Source organism: Cervus elaphus, chromosome 22 (genome assembly GCF_910594005.1).
Source record: "Cervus elaphus chromosome 22, mCerEla1.1, whole genome shotgun sequence".
NCBI lineage: Eukaryota > Metazoa > Chordata > Mammalia > Artiodactyla > Cervidae > Cervus > Cervus elaphus.
The window spans coordinates 19316792-19330795 of record NC_057836.1 but is presented as its reverse complement, the minus strand read 5'-3'; the positions used below and the strand labels follow the sequence as shown (position 1 = coordinate 19330795).

At 35.9% G+C, this 14004-nt stretch overlaps 1 protein-coding gene across 2 annotated transcripts in view; it reads left to right on the top strand.

Annotated features, from left to right (window-relative positions):
• The first annotated feature begins 275 nt into the window (after positions 1-275).
• The window catches only part of LOC122680592 (ovostatin homolog 2-like), a 49526-nt gene continuing 35797 nt past the window's right edge, over positions 276-14004 (top strand). For both annotated transcript variants that reach the window (XM_043882140.1, XM_043882139.1), the window contains exons 1-8: positions 276-417; positions 736-919; positions 2009-2165; positions 4040-4092; positions 4518-4538; positions 9366-9534; positions 10042-10126; positions 13628-13745. In XM_043882140.1, the coding sequence (XP_043738075.1) occupies positions 353-417; positions 736-919; positions 2009-2165; positions 4040-4092; positions 4518-4538; positions 9366-9534; positions 10042-10126; positions 13628-13745 (852 nt within the window). In that variant the 5' untranslated portion in view covers positions 276-352. The remainder of the gene's footprint in view (positions 418-735; positions 920-2008; positions 2166-4039; positions 4093-4517; positions 4539-9365; positions 9535-10041; positions 10127-13627; positions 13746-14004) is intronic.

Below are 14004 nucleotides of genomic sequence, written 5' to 3'. Positions count from 1 at the left end.
ACAAGTGCTTTCTTTGTTTTCCTCTTTCTTCCTGTCCAACTCATACTGCTGATTGCAAAAACAGATCAGCATCTGGTGAATTTAAGAAGGAAGTTGTAGGTAAAGTGACACCCCCCACTCCCCGGAAAAGTAATGGGAGAGGAGATCTAAATGTGATTGGAGAGTCCCATTATATTTGCTCCAAAAAGCAATTGATCCTTCATGTGTGACTATATAAAAGCAACAGTATACAGAGAGATGCAGAGTAGAAGGAAGAAAAGAAAGGAAAGAGTTGAGACAGCTGACTTCTAATAAAGACAGAGAGAAAGAGGAGACTATCTTGAAGTCTTAATTGTTCAGGCACTGGGGTAAAATGGTGCCCATCATTTTTATGAGTACCTTTTTGCTTCAATTTACTGTTTCTGAGGCTTTGAACCCGTAAGGAATATTATATTGCTATTCTTATGAAAGTACTGGAAAAGTGATCTTATGAAATATGCTGTGTTAAAATTCAATTGTATTTTACCATTTCAGTTTCTGAGACAGAGTACTGATTTATCCTGTAAATCTTAAACAGGAGTATGAAGGGAAATGACTTAATTTTTTTTCTTGATAGCTTTCTGCATACTCAAGTTTATTGTAATATCATGAAAAGTGTGTGTGTTTCAGAAATATGTCAATAAGCTAAAATTGCTTTATGCATGTTCTGCATTTCTCTTACCCTTGTTTAGAGTGTTGATTACTTTGTTTGCATAGGCAATATATCCTATGGGTCCCCTCTGTGATGCAAAGTCATTCTACAGAACAAGCTTGTCTCCACCTTTTAAACCTGAATGAATCTGTGTCCTTGAGTGTTGTCTTAGAATATGATGGATCCAATAGCACTATTTTTGACCAGACTGTGGAAGAGGATAACTTCTATGCTTGTGCAAATTTTGAGGTGAGGTGCAAAATTTGACTTTTCAGAACTTCAGATGGGAAGATGGAATTACTACTAAAAAATGAGTTTTATGTCTATTTCTCCATTGCTGCCCTGTAAATAAATTCTTCAGTACCATTTTTCTAGATTCCATATATATGTGTTAGAAAGGATGTGGGGATGGGGGGAGAGGATGAGATGTATGGAAAGAATAACATGGAAACTTACATTACCATATGTAAAATAGATAGCCAACGGAAATTTGCTGTCTGGCTCAGGAAACTCAAACAGGGGTCTGTATCAACCTAGAGGGGTGGGATGGAGAGGGAGATGGGAGGGAGATACATGTATACCTATGGCTGATTCATGTTGAGGTTTGACTGAAAACAGCAAAATTATGTAAAGCAATTATCCTTCAATAAAAAATAAATAAATCTTAAAAAATTAGTTTTAGAGAAATAACAAAACTTGATTGGATAAGTTGTGGAATCTGAGAAGGAAAATTGGAGAATTTTGAAAGGCAAATAAGAAAACAAGTTATATATACAATAAAACTTGTGAAGTACTGAGCTTTTCTCTTGCAGGGAATGGTAATAAGACAATATAACTGTTTTCTGATGGGTTTCCCAGGTGGTTCAGCAGTAAAGAATCTGCCTGCCAATATAGGAAACATGGGCTCGATCCCTGGGTCAGGAAGATCCCTTGGAGAAGGAAACGGTAACCCACTCCAGTAATTTTGTCTGGGAAATCCCACGGACAAAGGAGCCTGGTGGGCTACAGTCCATAGGGTTGCAAAAGAGTCAGACACAACTTTAAACAACTGCTTTTAGATAGAGAACTGTTTAAAAATGAGGATAGGGAATTAGGTTAAGGAATGAGAGATTGAAACTCGGGAACATAGAAAACAATAGATAAGAAAACAGAGGAATAACTTTTCTGGAAACTGTCCTCAGGCTGAATAAAGAAATTGGAAAAAGTGATCAATAAATCTCCCATTAAGACATAATGGATTCACAAGCCTCTCTCAGCCTCAGAAGCAAATTAAGGCATTCCTTACCATCTAAATGTCTAAGAATGATTTTCCCATTTTCTGCTCTTTATGTTAAATAGGTTTCCCACAAGTCTTCTGAACAGATGGCTTTTGTGACTCTGTTGGTTAAGGGAGATACTCTTAAAATCTTTGAGAGGAGATCTGTAGCACTGTCTTCAGAAGAGACAGTGACCTTTGTGCAGACAGATAAACCCATCTATAAATCTGGAGAGAATGGTAAGTCAATATTTATGTTTCCTTTTTATTGTTGATTTCAGAAACTCTTTCTTCTAATTTTAAGCAATCCAAACACATTATTAAATTTAAATCCAAGTTCTAATTTGGTCTTAACTCTTCAGATCAAGAATTTCTAGAATTTTGACCAGTTGTCTAGGTCAGTTATGAAACAGTACCCTTCAGTTTCAATTATTGAGTGTTTTGTTTCTTACAGTTTTGTGTCTATCTCACTGTTTACAAATTCTCATGACAGGCTTGCATAATACAATGGCTGCAAGCTAGGGTTGTGTTACTTCATAGTTTAGCAGCTGGAAAAACTAACTAAATCTCTATTTTGACTCAATTATTTTCATCCATAGAATGGAAATAGTAAAAGTATCTTATTTTTACTGCGAGAATAAGATAGTCAATGTAAAATAGTCTCTCTCTGTGTGTGCTTGCTAAGTTGCTTCAGTCAGGTCCCACTTTGTGCGACGCTCTGGACTGTAGCCCACCAGGCTCCTCCGTCCATGGGATTCTCCAGGCAAGAATACTGGAGTGGGCTCCATGCCCTCCTCTGGGGAATCTTCCAGACCCAGAGATCAAACTTCCATCTCTTATGCCTCCTGCACTGGCAGGTGGATTCTTTACCACTAGTGCCACCTGGGAAGCCCAAAATAGTCCCTGGCACACGGTAAGTAATTTTTAAATGGCATTTATTATCATCATCATTATTACTCATACCAGAAAAAGGAATCATAAATCTGATAACTTAGGCAGAGCCCTTCTTCATTATTGTTGTAAGTAGAAGAAAGCAGAAAGAACACAAAACTAAGATTCAGAAGGATATGATTTTTGTCTTGGCTCTGAGAATAAATCATCAACTTCTGCCAAGTCAGTTCTGGTCTTTGAGATCTTTGGTTTTCTCATTTATAAAATTAGAAGCTAGATAAGAGCATCCACACACTTTGTTCTATGAGCCTAGCAGGCTACAGTCCATGGGGTTGCAAAGAGTTGGATATGACTGAACATCTGAGAACAAAGATGACTTACTAAAAAAAAAGTAAAAGAACTAAAACAGAATTTATCTTATAGTGAGTTTTTTTGTTTTGCTACATTATATTTTCTCTTCTGGATGTATTAAAATACTATGATGACAGTTATAGGTGCAAAAATAGCTAACATGGCTTTTCTGGAATTCTGCTAAAATCAATATTTGCCAACGTTATATTTTTCCATAAAAATTATGCATAACTCATGTGCGTGTGTCTGTATGTGTGTGCATGTGGGCAGTTGTGTCTGACACTTTGCAACCCCATGGACTGTAGCCCACCAGGCTGCTCTGTCCATGGGATTTCCCAGGCAAGAATACTGGAGTGGGTTGCCATTTCTCCTCCAGGGGCTCTTCCTGATCCAGGGATCAAACCCAAGTCTCTAGTGTCTCCTGCATTGGTTGGCAGCTTTTTGACCACTAGTACCACATAGGAAGTCCACGTGTAACTCTTACCATACATATTTCACATTTTTCCTTCTATGATTAATTCTGCCACCAAGTTTTGAGACTTCCCTATGGGCTGTTACGGTAAAAAGTTTCTGGTGGTGGCAGCAGCTTGTGCCAGCCTCGGTAACACAGGTCATGATCAACAGAGGAATTATAAATGTGCAATAAAAAATCTTTCCAAAAGGAACCCAAATCTCAAAGGGTTAAATCAGAGCTAGAGGAGAAGGAAGTGCAGTGTTCTATGAAAGCAAGGCAATTAATTTCACTGTCTATTTATAAGCAATCATATCTGGGAGAGAAAATAACAAGAATAGTAATTCTTATCAATAGCTATGAGAAAATTAATGATTAATAAATAATAAGAAAATATTATTGTCCCCTTTTCCTCTATTAGTTAAACTTCGCATCGTGACACTGGATACTAAGTTCCTTCCTATCAACGATGTGGTGAGTCCAGTCATTTCAAACACACAATGAAATCTAAACAAATTACTCCATTGCTCTATAAGGTATCATTGGGAAATTTTCCATAATTATGGAGATACATATAAGTATAATTTCAAAGATAAACCTCTATAATAAACAAAAAAACTTTCCAATACAGTGAATTGATTTTTACTTCTCTAGGTCTTTTCATCCTATTAGAATAAGTGACTTACATAGAACTTGCTTTCACTTCCCAGAGAAATGTTTGAGTCTGTTTCAAATTCAGAGTTTTCCTGGCATCTTTGGCTCTAGAAACTTTGCCATCTGGAACAGGGGGGACTAAGTCAACATTTAAGTCAGATAATCTTTATAATGCAATATCTGGCCCCAAAATGAACTATTTTAATATTAACTTGCATTTTTCTTTCTTTTCTTTCTTCTTTCAGTATCCCTTGATCACACTTCAGGTAAGAGATCTTTTTCAAATCCATCGTTTTAAATGTTTAGATAAATAGCGATATGTGTGTAGTTTTCACTACACACAGTGAGAAATTAAGATAACTGAAATATGGGGGAAGAGAAATTTGTACATGCATACACAGTGTAAGGCATCATGTGAAGAACCAAAGAAAGGGCTGCCACTTTTAGTGTCTGCTGTGGGCCAAATGGGGCAATGGTGGATCTTCATGGAAAAATATAAGATTAGGCTCTTTATAGGGGCTTCCCTGGTGGCTCAGGGGTAAAGAATCCTCCTGCAAGGCAGGAGACTAAAAAGACACCAGTTCAATCCTTGGGTTGGGAAGATCTCCTGGAGAAAGGCATTGCAACCCACTCCAGTATTCTTGCCTGGGGAATCCCATGGACAGAGAAGCCTGGAGGACTACAGTCTATAGGGTCACCAAGAGTCAGACACAACTGAAGCAAATGAACATACAACACACACAGGCTCTTTCTAAGGGAGATTTATGTTTCAAATTTTTGATTTTGGCTGCTGGCTCTTCTCAGTTTTAATTTAGCCACATTTTGTTTTCAGTTCAGTTCAGTCGCTCAGTCGTGTCTGACTCTTTGCGACCCATGAACCTCAGCACGCCAGGCCTACCTGTCCATCACCAACTCCCAGAATCCACCAAAACCCATATCCTTCAATTTGGTGATGCCATCCAACCATCTCATCCACTGTCATCCCCTTCTCCTCCTGCCCTCAATCTTTCCCAGCATCAGGGTCTTTTCAAATGAGTCAGCTCTTCACATAAGGTGGACAAAGTATTGGAGTTTCAGCTTCAGCATCAGTCCTTCCAATGAACACCCAGGACTGATCTCCTTTAGGATGGACTGGGTGAATCTCCTTGCAGTCCAAGGGACTCTCAAGAGTCTTCTCCAACACCACAGTTCAAAAGCATCAATTCTACTGTGCTCAGCTTTCTTCACAGTCCAACTCTCACATCCATACATGACCACTGGAAAAACCATAGCCTTGACTAGACGGACCTTTGTTGGCAAAGTAATGTCTCTGCTTTTTAATATGTTACCTAGGTTGGTCATAACTTTCCTTCCAAGGAGTAAGCATCTCTTAATTTCATGGCTGCAGTCACCATCTGCAGTGATTTTGGAGCCCCAAAAAATAAAGTCAGCCACTGTTTCCACTGTTTCCCCATCTATTTGCCATGAACTGATGGGACTGGATGCCATGATGTTTGTTTTCTGAATGTTGAGCTTAAGCCAACTTTTTCACTCTCCTCTTTCACTTTCACCAAGACGCTGTTTAGTTCTTCTTCACTTTCTTCCATAAGGGTGGTGTCATCTGCATATCTCAGGTTATTGATATTTCTCCTAACAATCTTGATTCCAGCTTGTGCTTCATCCAGCCAAGCGTTTCTCATGATGTATTCTGCATATAAGTTAAATAAGCAGGGTGACAATATACAGCCTTGACGTACTCCTTTTCCTATTTGGAACCAGCCTGTTGTTCCATGTCCAGTTCTAACTGTTTCTTCCTGACCTGTATACAGATTTCTCAAGATGCAGGTCAGGTGGTCTGGTATTCCTGTCTCTTGAAGAATTTTCCACACTTTATTTTGATTCACACAGTCAAAGGCTTTGGCATAGTCAATAAAGCAGAAATAGATGTTTTTCTGGAACTCTCTTGCTTTTTCGATGATCCAGTGAGTGTTGGCAATTTGATCTCTGGTTCTTCTGCCTTTTCTAAAATCAGCTTGAACATCTGGAAGTTCACGGTTCATACATTGATGAAACCTGGCTTGGAGAATTTTGAGCGTTAATTTACTAGCGTGTGAGATGAGTGCAATTGTGCAGTAGTTTGAACACTCTTTGGCATTGCCTTTCTTTGGGATTGCAATGAAAACTGACCTTTTCCAGTCCTGTGGCCACTGCTGAGTTTTCCAAATTTGTTGGCATACTGAGTGCAGCAGTTTCACAGTGTCATCTTTCAAGATTTGAAATAGCTCAACTGGAATTCCATCATCTCCACTAGCTTTGTTCATAGTGATGCTTCCTAGGGCCCACTTGACTTCACATTCCAGGATGTCTGGCTCTAGGTGAGTGATCACACCATCGTGATTATCTGAGTCATGAAGATCTTTTTTGTACAGTTCTTCTGAATATTCTTGCCACCTCTTCTTAATATCTTCTGCTTCTGTTACATCCCTACCATTCCTGTCCTTTATTGAGCCCATCTTCACATGAAATATTCCCTTGGTATCTCTAATTTTCTTGAGGAGATCTCTAGTCTTTCCCATTCTATTGTTTTCCTCTATTTCCTTGCACTGATCGCTGAGAAAGGCTTTCTTATCTCTCCTGGCTATTCTTTGGAACTCTGCATTCAAATGGGTATATCTTTCCTTTTCTCCTTTGCTTTTCGCTCTCTTCTTTTCACAGTTATTTGTAAGGCCTCCTCAGACAGTCATTTTGTTTTAAGAAAATAGAAATCATAAACACCTAAAAATGTAGGAGTACACAGAAGGTGATATTATAAAATGGACTCCACTTTCATAAAAGTTTGCAGCTCCTTCTACCAGTTCAAATCTCTAGTGTAGTGTAATGTGGCTTTCAAATTTAATTGAAATTGCATGCCTGTCAGTAAATAGCTTGTATCAATCAACTCCATGTATGTATCAATCAACAACAACAGTATGTATTTTAATCCTTACATATAATAGGTTCCATGACTAATTAGTTCTAAAGGTTAATACATTGAGATCTAGTTCATCATTAATGATCATGTATATAAATATAGTCTATAATTTAAATGATTTTGACTTTGTTATATGGGTCAAAACTTGTCCTTCTAGTGGGATAAATAAATATAAGGTTGGCCATTTTCATGTTTTCTGCATTACTAGTAACCTGTAAATAATATTATCTCCACATTTAAACATTTCATGCAGATAATGTTGTGTTCCATGGAAAGCAACAGAAAACTTAAGTAACATCACTCTAGATGAGTAAAAGATTTATTGTTTTCAGAAACTACTACACCCGAGTGTAGTAGGTTCAAGGTTAGGGCAGTAATAGCACAATGTTACTAAGGCTTCTTCTATTTACTCTTTTTTTTTCTTTCTTTTTTTTTACTTAAAAATTTAAAAGTATGATAACACATTTACAGGAGACTTGGAAAATACAGAACAAAGTTACATATAGTTTCACTATATGCTGCAATTATTTTTTAAGAAGATAAATTAAGATTTTTAGTTGGAGTATCAATATCAAACTCTCAAAATTAATAAAATGAATATACAGAAAAGTAGAAGGTTATAGGAGACCTGAAAAGCACCATGAACCAACTCAACATAGTTAAGATTTATGCAGTTTTGACACAACAGTAGGATACACACTCTGTTCAAGTTCTCATAGACTATAAACTAGGAGACACTGAAACATATCCAAGGATGTAGAACAAGGTGCAAAAATTTCATGATCTAAAGGAATTGAAATCATACAGAGTCTGTTTCCTTATCACTGTGGAATGATGTTAGAAATCAACATCAAAAGATATTTGAAAATAACCCATATATTTTCGAGTGCAATGTGACACTTACCAAGAGAGATCTTTGACTTAGCCATTGAAAGCCTCAATAAAGTTGGAAGACTGATAAAAGACAGAGGTGTTTGCAGAGAAGAAAGCATTTAAATGAGAAATTAATATCAAAAATACTTTTCAAATCCTATGTATTTGAAAATTAAATGTCCACTTTTAAATGATGGGTGTATCTAAGAAGCCATAGCAAGGAGAATTAGAAAATATCTATAATAGAATAAAAATGAAAGAGAATTTCCCACAATTTGTTGCATGCAGCTGAAGCTGCTGAATAGACTTCTATTTAACCTCTATGTCATCCTCAATATCTTGCTTTAGTTTCAGTGGCATCTAGTTTGATTCTTCTCTACCCAGTGACTTCTATTTATGTGTCATCAGCCAACACTCAATCACATGAGTAGTCCTTACTGAACAGAAGTCTACAAAATTAATTTAACTTTCTAGATTTTACTATGGAGGAAAGCAAAACAAACAAAAAAAAGAGCAGTGAGTAATGTTTCTGTGCCTTTGTAGAGATCTTTTTATCCAGATTTCTTTAATTATGGCTGGATAATATCAATACATTTATTGAAGCAGGCTCACATAAGCTGCTAAAAGCAAATGATGGAGGAAGAGTGGCTTGAAGGATGCTTTCTTATTGTGGGACTTCCATTTAACAGTGTGTAATTGTTCTCACAATTTGAGATACGAGTGCAATAAAATGATAGAACTTTCTTTACTTCCCTGAACTACATGTGTTCGGTCACTTGGTCATGTCTGACCCTTTGTATCCTCATAGACTGTAGCTCACCAGGCTCTTCCATCAGTGTAATATTCCAGACCAGAATACTGGAGCAAGTTGCCAATTCCTATTCCAGGGGATCTTCCTGCCCCAGGGATCAAACCCATGTCTTCTGCATCTCCTGTATTGGCAGGCAGATTCTTTACTACTAGTATCACCTTGCTGTGTTGTGCTTAGTCGTTCAGTCATGTCTGACTCTTTGTGACCTCATGGATTTCAGCCCGGCAGGCTCCTCTGTCCATGGGATTCTCCAGGCAAGAATGCTGGAGTGGGTTGCCATGCCCTCCTCCAGGGGATCTTCCCAACCCAAGGATCAAACTCAGGTCTCCCACACTGCAGGCAGATTCTTTACCCTCTGAGCCACCAGGGAAGCCCCAACTACATAAAGGATCACAAATTAAAAAGAAAAGGATAATACTCTCATACATCCTCTGCTTTTATTTCTTCTTTATTTTCTAGGATCCTCAAGACAATAGGATTTTTCAATGGCAAAATGTGACCTCTTCTCAAAATATTACCGAACTCTCATTTCAATTGATTTTAGAACCAGTGTTTGGAGATTACTCTATTGTCGTGAAAGAAAAATCAGGAAAGACATTGACACACCAATTTACTGTTAATAGAAATGGTAATCGATTGCTAATTATGATTGTTGTCTTATATAATTGAGGTGTCCAAAGAACTGTTAAACAAAATAACTTCTATGTTAGAATTAGACAAATTACAGAAGTTTGATTTGGTTTTCTGTCATTTTCCTTTCTTGGCCTTCTATGTTTTGCTGTCTCTGCTTTCTTGCTCATCATTCATTGCCTGTATCCTTATTCTGATCCCTTCGTTTTCTCCTGAGGAAATATCCCATTTTTTTTAGAATCCAGATAACCGTCTAGAAAGGATCTAAAGGACTACAGCAAACAAAATGTGAAGCTCCAAGAACAGGGCAGAGAAAGGAAAGGGGAGTGATTAATTAATGAAACACCATCACGCACTGATGGAATTTGGAGAAGTTGAACCGTGATCTATACAGAAACATACATAGAAAAATGTCAAGTGTGGAAACACATTTACATGGTTGTAATCATTTTTGCTCAGCAGTGTGTGAGAGCTGAAGTAACATTATATTTCTCTTTGTTTCCAGTGTTGCCCAAGTTTGAAGTTAAAGTCAGTGCACCACAAACAATAACTATTTCAGATGATGAATTCCAAGTCAGCACATGTGCTAAGTAAGTATTCAAGAGGTTTAACTCCACCTGTCAATACAAGGCTTAGAGGAAACAAAAAATGAGGTCAACCATGTGAACTTATGTATCTGCTTATATTAAAATTATTAAAGAAGTAATGGATTGTCACTGTAGAATATTTGAAAAACATTGAAAAATGTGCAAAATTACCTAAAATTAATTACATTAACTGCCATTAACACTTTATTTTTCTCTGGTCTTTTATGAGTACTTTCAACAATTATGCTTTTTTACCCACTCCAGTTAAGAAAACCTGTCTTTATATAATGCCAGTCTTTCCATGTATTCCAATTCCTCACTGCATAAACATATCTCAATGTGGCTATATCAAATTTATCTAACCACTCTTTTATTATATGACACTCAGCCTGTTTGATTTTGTTTTCCCAGTGACAAATAAAGTTATAGTAATGTCTTTGTGTATAAAATGTAGCATTTTAATTAAAACTTATTTACTTAAGAAAAATTTCCAGAATTGGATTTACTACAACAAAAGTGTAACATTACTATGACAAGTGTGTAACATTCTTTTAGACTTTTGACTGCCATGTTGATCACTAAGTATGTTGTGCCCAAGGATGGGTCCAACAGCTTGTCTAAAGCACCTGCCTCATTGAATCTTCACCATCAGTGGATGTTTTCAGCAAAAAAAGAAAAAGAAAAGAAAGAAATATTGAAAATGTCATAGTGGAGAAAAAGGCATTTTATCAATTTAATTTTAACTAATTTGAATCCACTTGATGTAAAAAAGGAATTCCTATGTGATTTGAGAAATTGTTATTTTCTTTTGAGGGGATCATTTCTAATGTCTTTTATCTTTTTTAAAGCTGCAATGCCTTTCCTCAAATTTCTAATTATAGTAAAAAAAAAACAAGAGCTAATATTTATTGAATACAAATGAATGAGCTAAGCATTACATTTGTTAACTTTCTCACCATGTCACTGTGAGAAAGGAGCTATTATCAACTCGATTTTATAAAGAAAGATAATGAGACAGAGAATTGAAATAACTTATCAACATTAATGGGGTTTTTTGATGGCAAAACTACAATTTAGACCTAGGCTATCTAAGTTCAGTTTCTTTCCTAACCAAGACCTCTATTGTACTTTATATAAACAACTGAAAATGTTAATATTTGCCCTATTTGTTAAACATTGTTTATTTAACTAATGACATGAAAATTACTTGCCTTTGAATATTTTCAGTAGTATATTAAAGATACATTGGTAAAGGGCAGCCTGGTAGAAACATGGGGATTTTGCTGAGGATACCATAAAGAATCTTAGAAACAGTTTCTAGCCTTTAAAAAAAAAATGTTCTTTGGACTCTAGAAAAACAATCATAAATATTTTTCTTAGTATCAGTGAAGAATAGCTGATCATGTGCCAAAGTTTTGTAAATGTAATGTATGAGAGATTATAGCTTATCTGCATTAAACATAAAGGGATAATCAATATAAGGATCCTAAACTGATTTCACTAGAAAAATCCTACAGAAAACTAAACTTGTCAGTGGGATTAACATCTATAATTTATCTGCTGAATGGTATGTTGAAAAACTACAATGCACTTTATCGGGTTAGTCAAAATATTTATCAAGTATCACCTTCCAAAGACTTTCTAAAAGCTAAATGTTGATATGGAATTGGGATTTATTGATTGATTGATAAGGAGTTGGGATTTATTGAAATGCTGATATGGAATTAGGATTTATTAAAACTTCCTTAATGTTATATTATACTCAGATCTGACATTAAACAGTGTGTCAGTATCAGCAATAATCAAATCTTGCAACAGGACTAGAGAGTTGAGAGCAGAGCTCTGCCTGCTCCATGGTTATTTCTGTGCAGGCTAAGAGAACATGATGAATGAATCAGTGTGTCCAGAAAATAACATCAGTGACTGCGTTGATTAGATTGCACAATACTGCATCGCTGTTTCTTAACCATTCCCTGGGACTTAGCTTGGAACAGCCAGAGGAAACAACAACAAATTAGATTATTTTAGCAAACCACCTCAGAGATGAATTAAGCTTTTAAGAAGGAAGAAAATAGCCTACAGGCAAAAGTATTTTAATAAACCGCATTAGTATTTGCCAAAAACTTTTCAGATTATAAAAGGAGAATGTTTATTCTGACCTGTATGAAAACTTAAAACCCACATATCTTGTGGGTATATGTCAACTTGTAGGTGATAATGTGATGAGTTTTATTTGATAAATAAAAGACAATAAGAAGACATAAATAAGATATGCTTGGGTATAACATTTGTGACCTGATTAGAGTCTTGACTCTATTTTACTTGTAATTGATAGAGTTGACATGTTATAGTGAGTTGGATTGAGTCAAAATATCAGAAGCATTAAGAATTTTTAAATAGATTAGTGGAAGAGAAAAAACATGGATTGTGGCCTGAGGAATGTCAAAGTTTGAATTTTAATTCCATCAGTTACAATGTGGAAAAGAGAGATACTCAAAGTCAATTTACTAATCCATAAAATGAGATAACATACTTACATCTCAGAATCATTGGAAAAAATAAATGATATATGTAAACATCAATGTCCAACTATTAGAAAAAATATTATAATCAATACATTTAATAATATTCAGTTTTACTGTATACTAATTTTAGATTTGTTTTTCTAAATGCTAGTAGAAGAGATCCTTAAATAAGCCAAAAGCTCAAACAATTAATGCATTTGCCTTTGAATCTTTAAAAACCTTGTATTATAGTCTTTTGTGTGTTTGGGGAGAAAATGAAATATTTATTTAATCCCACCCCAAAACACAGACTTTCCTAGTGGCTCAGACAGTAAAGAACCCACCTGCAGTGCGGGAGACCTGGGTTCAATCTCTGGATTGGGAAGATCCCATGGAGGAGGGCATGGCAACCCACTCCTGGAGATTCCTGCCTGGAGAATTCCCATGGACAAAGGAGCCTGGCAGGCTGAAGTCCCTGGTGTCACAAAGAGTCAGACACGACTGAGCGACTAAGCACACACGCACCCCAAAAGACATTATATTTTTGGTAGAAGCATATCCAGTATATGCCAATCCTTTTATATTTATTGAGTAAGAAATGAGAAGTGTTATTTAAAATGTTAATCAAAAAGTACTCATGATCCTGAGTAATTTATTTATATATATATATATCTTTTGTGCTAGAGAAAGCAAGTGTTGCAAGCAATTTTTAAAATATTTTTATCAGATTAAAATGTAACTTTTGAAACTCAATTTGATCATTAAGTCCAAGTCACTGAGATTTTGAATTTTACATTACTTTAAATTTGATAAAAAAAAAAAAACTGAATCTGTCTAATTTAAATTCAGTGGAGAAGAGAGTGCAAATAGATGAGCTTCCTAATTGAATTTGATTGTTGGGTATACATAATTTAGAGATTTCAAGTATAACTTATGAATAAAAGACCCTGAAATATGACCATGGTATTGTTCATATTACCAGTATATCTTCTCCTCCTAGGTATACCTTTGGCCAACCTGTACATGGGAAAGTCCACATCCAGGTGTGCAGGGAATTTTTTTCCTCTGGGGCTTGTGAGAAAGACAAGAATGAAATATGTGAACAGTTTGTTGCACAGGTACAGATCATGATCTTTACTCCAAAAAAATGAATTCTTGCTCATTTTCAATATTATTCTTTCTTTGATTCCATTTATAAAACAGACTGAACAACACTATTTTCCTGATGTGGATAATTGAAGTTATACATAGGTGAGGTGAAGAATGAGAAGAAAATTCAAGGTATAATTCATTCTCGGCCAAGTTCATTGCTCTTCACCTATATATTCACAGAAGTTTTAGAATTTGAAAGATCTTATTGCCTTTTTTGTTTATACT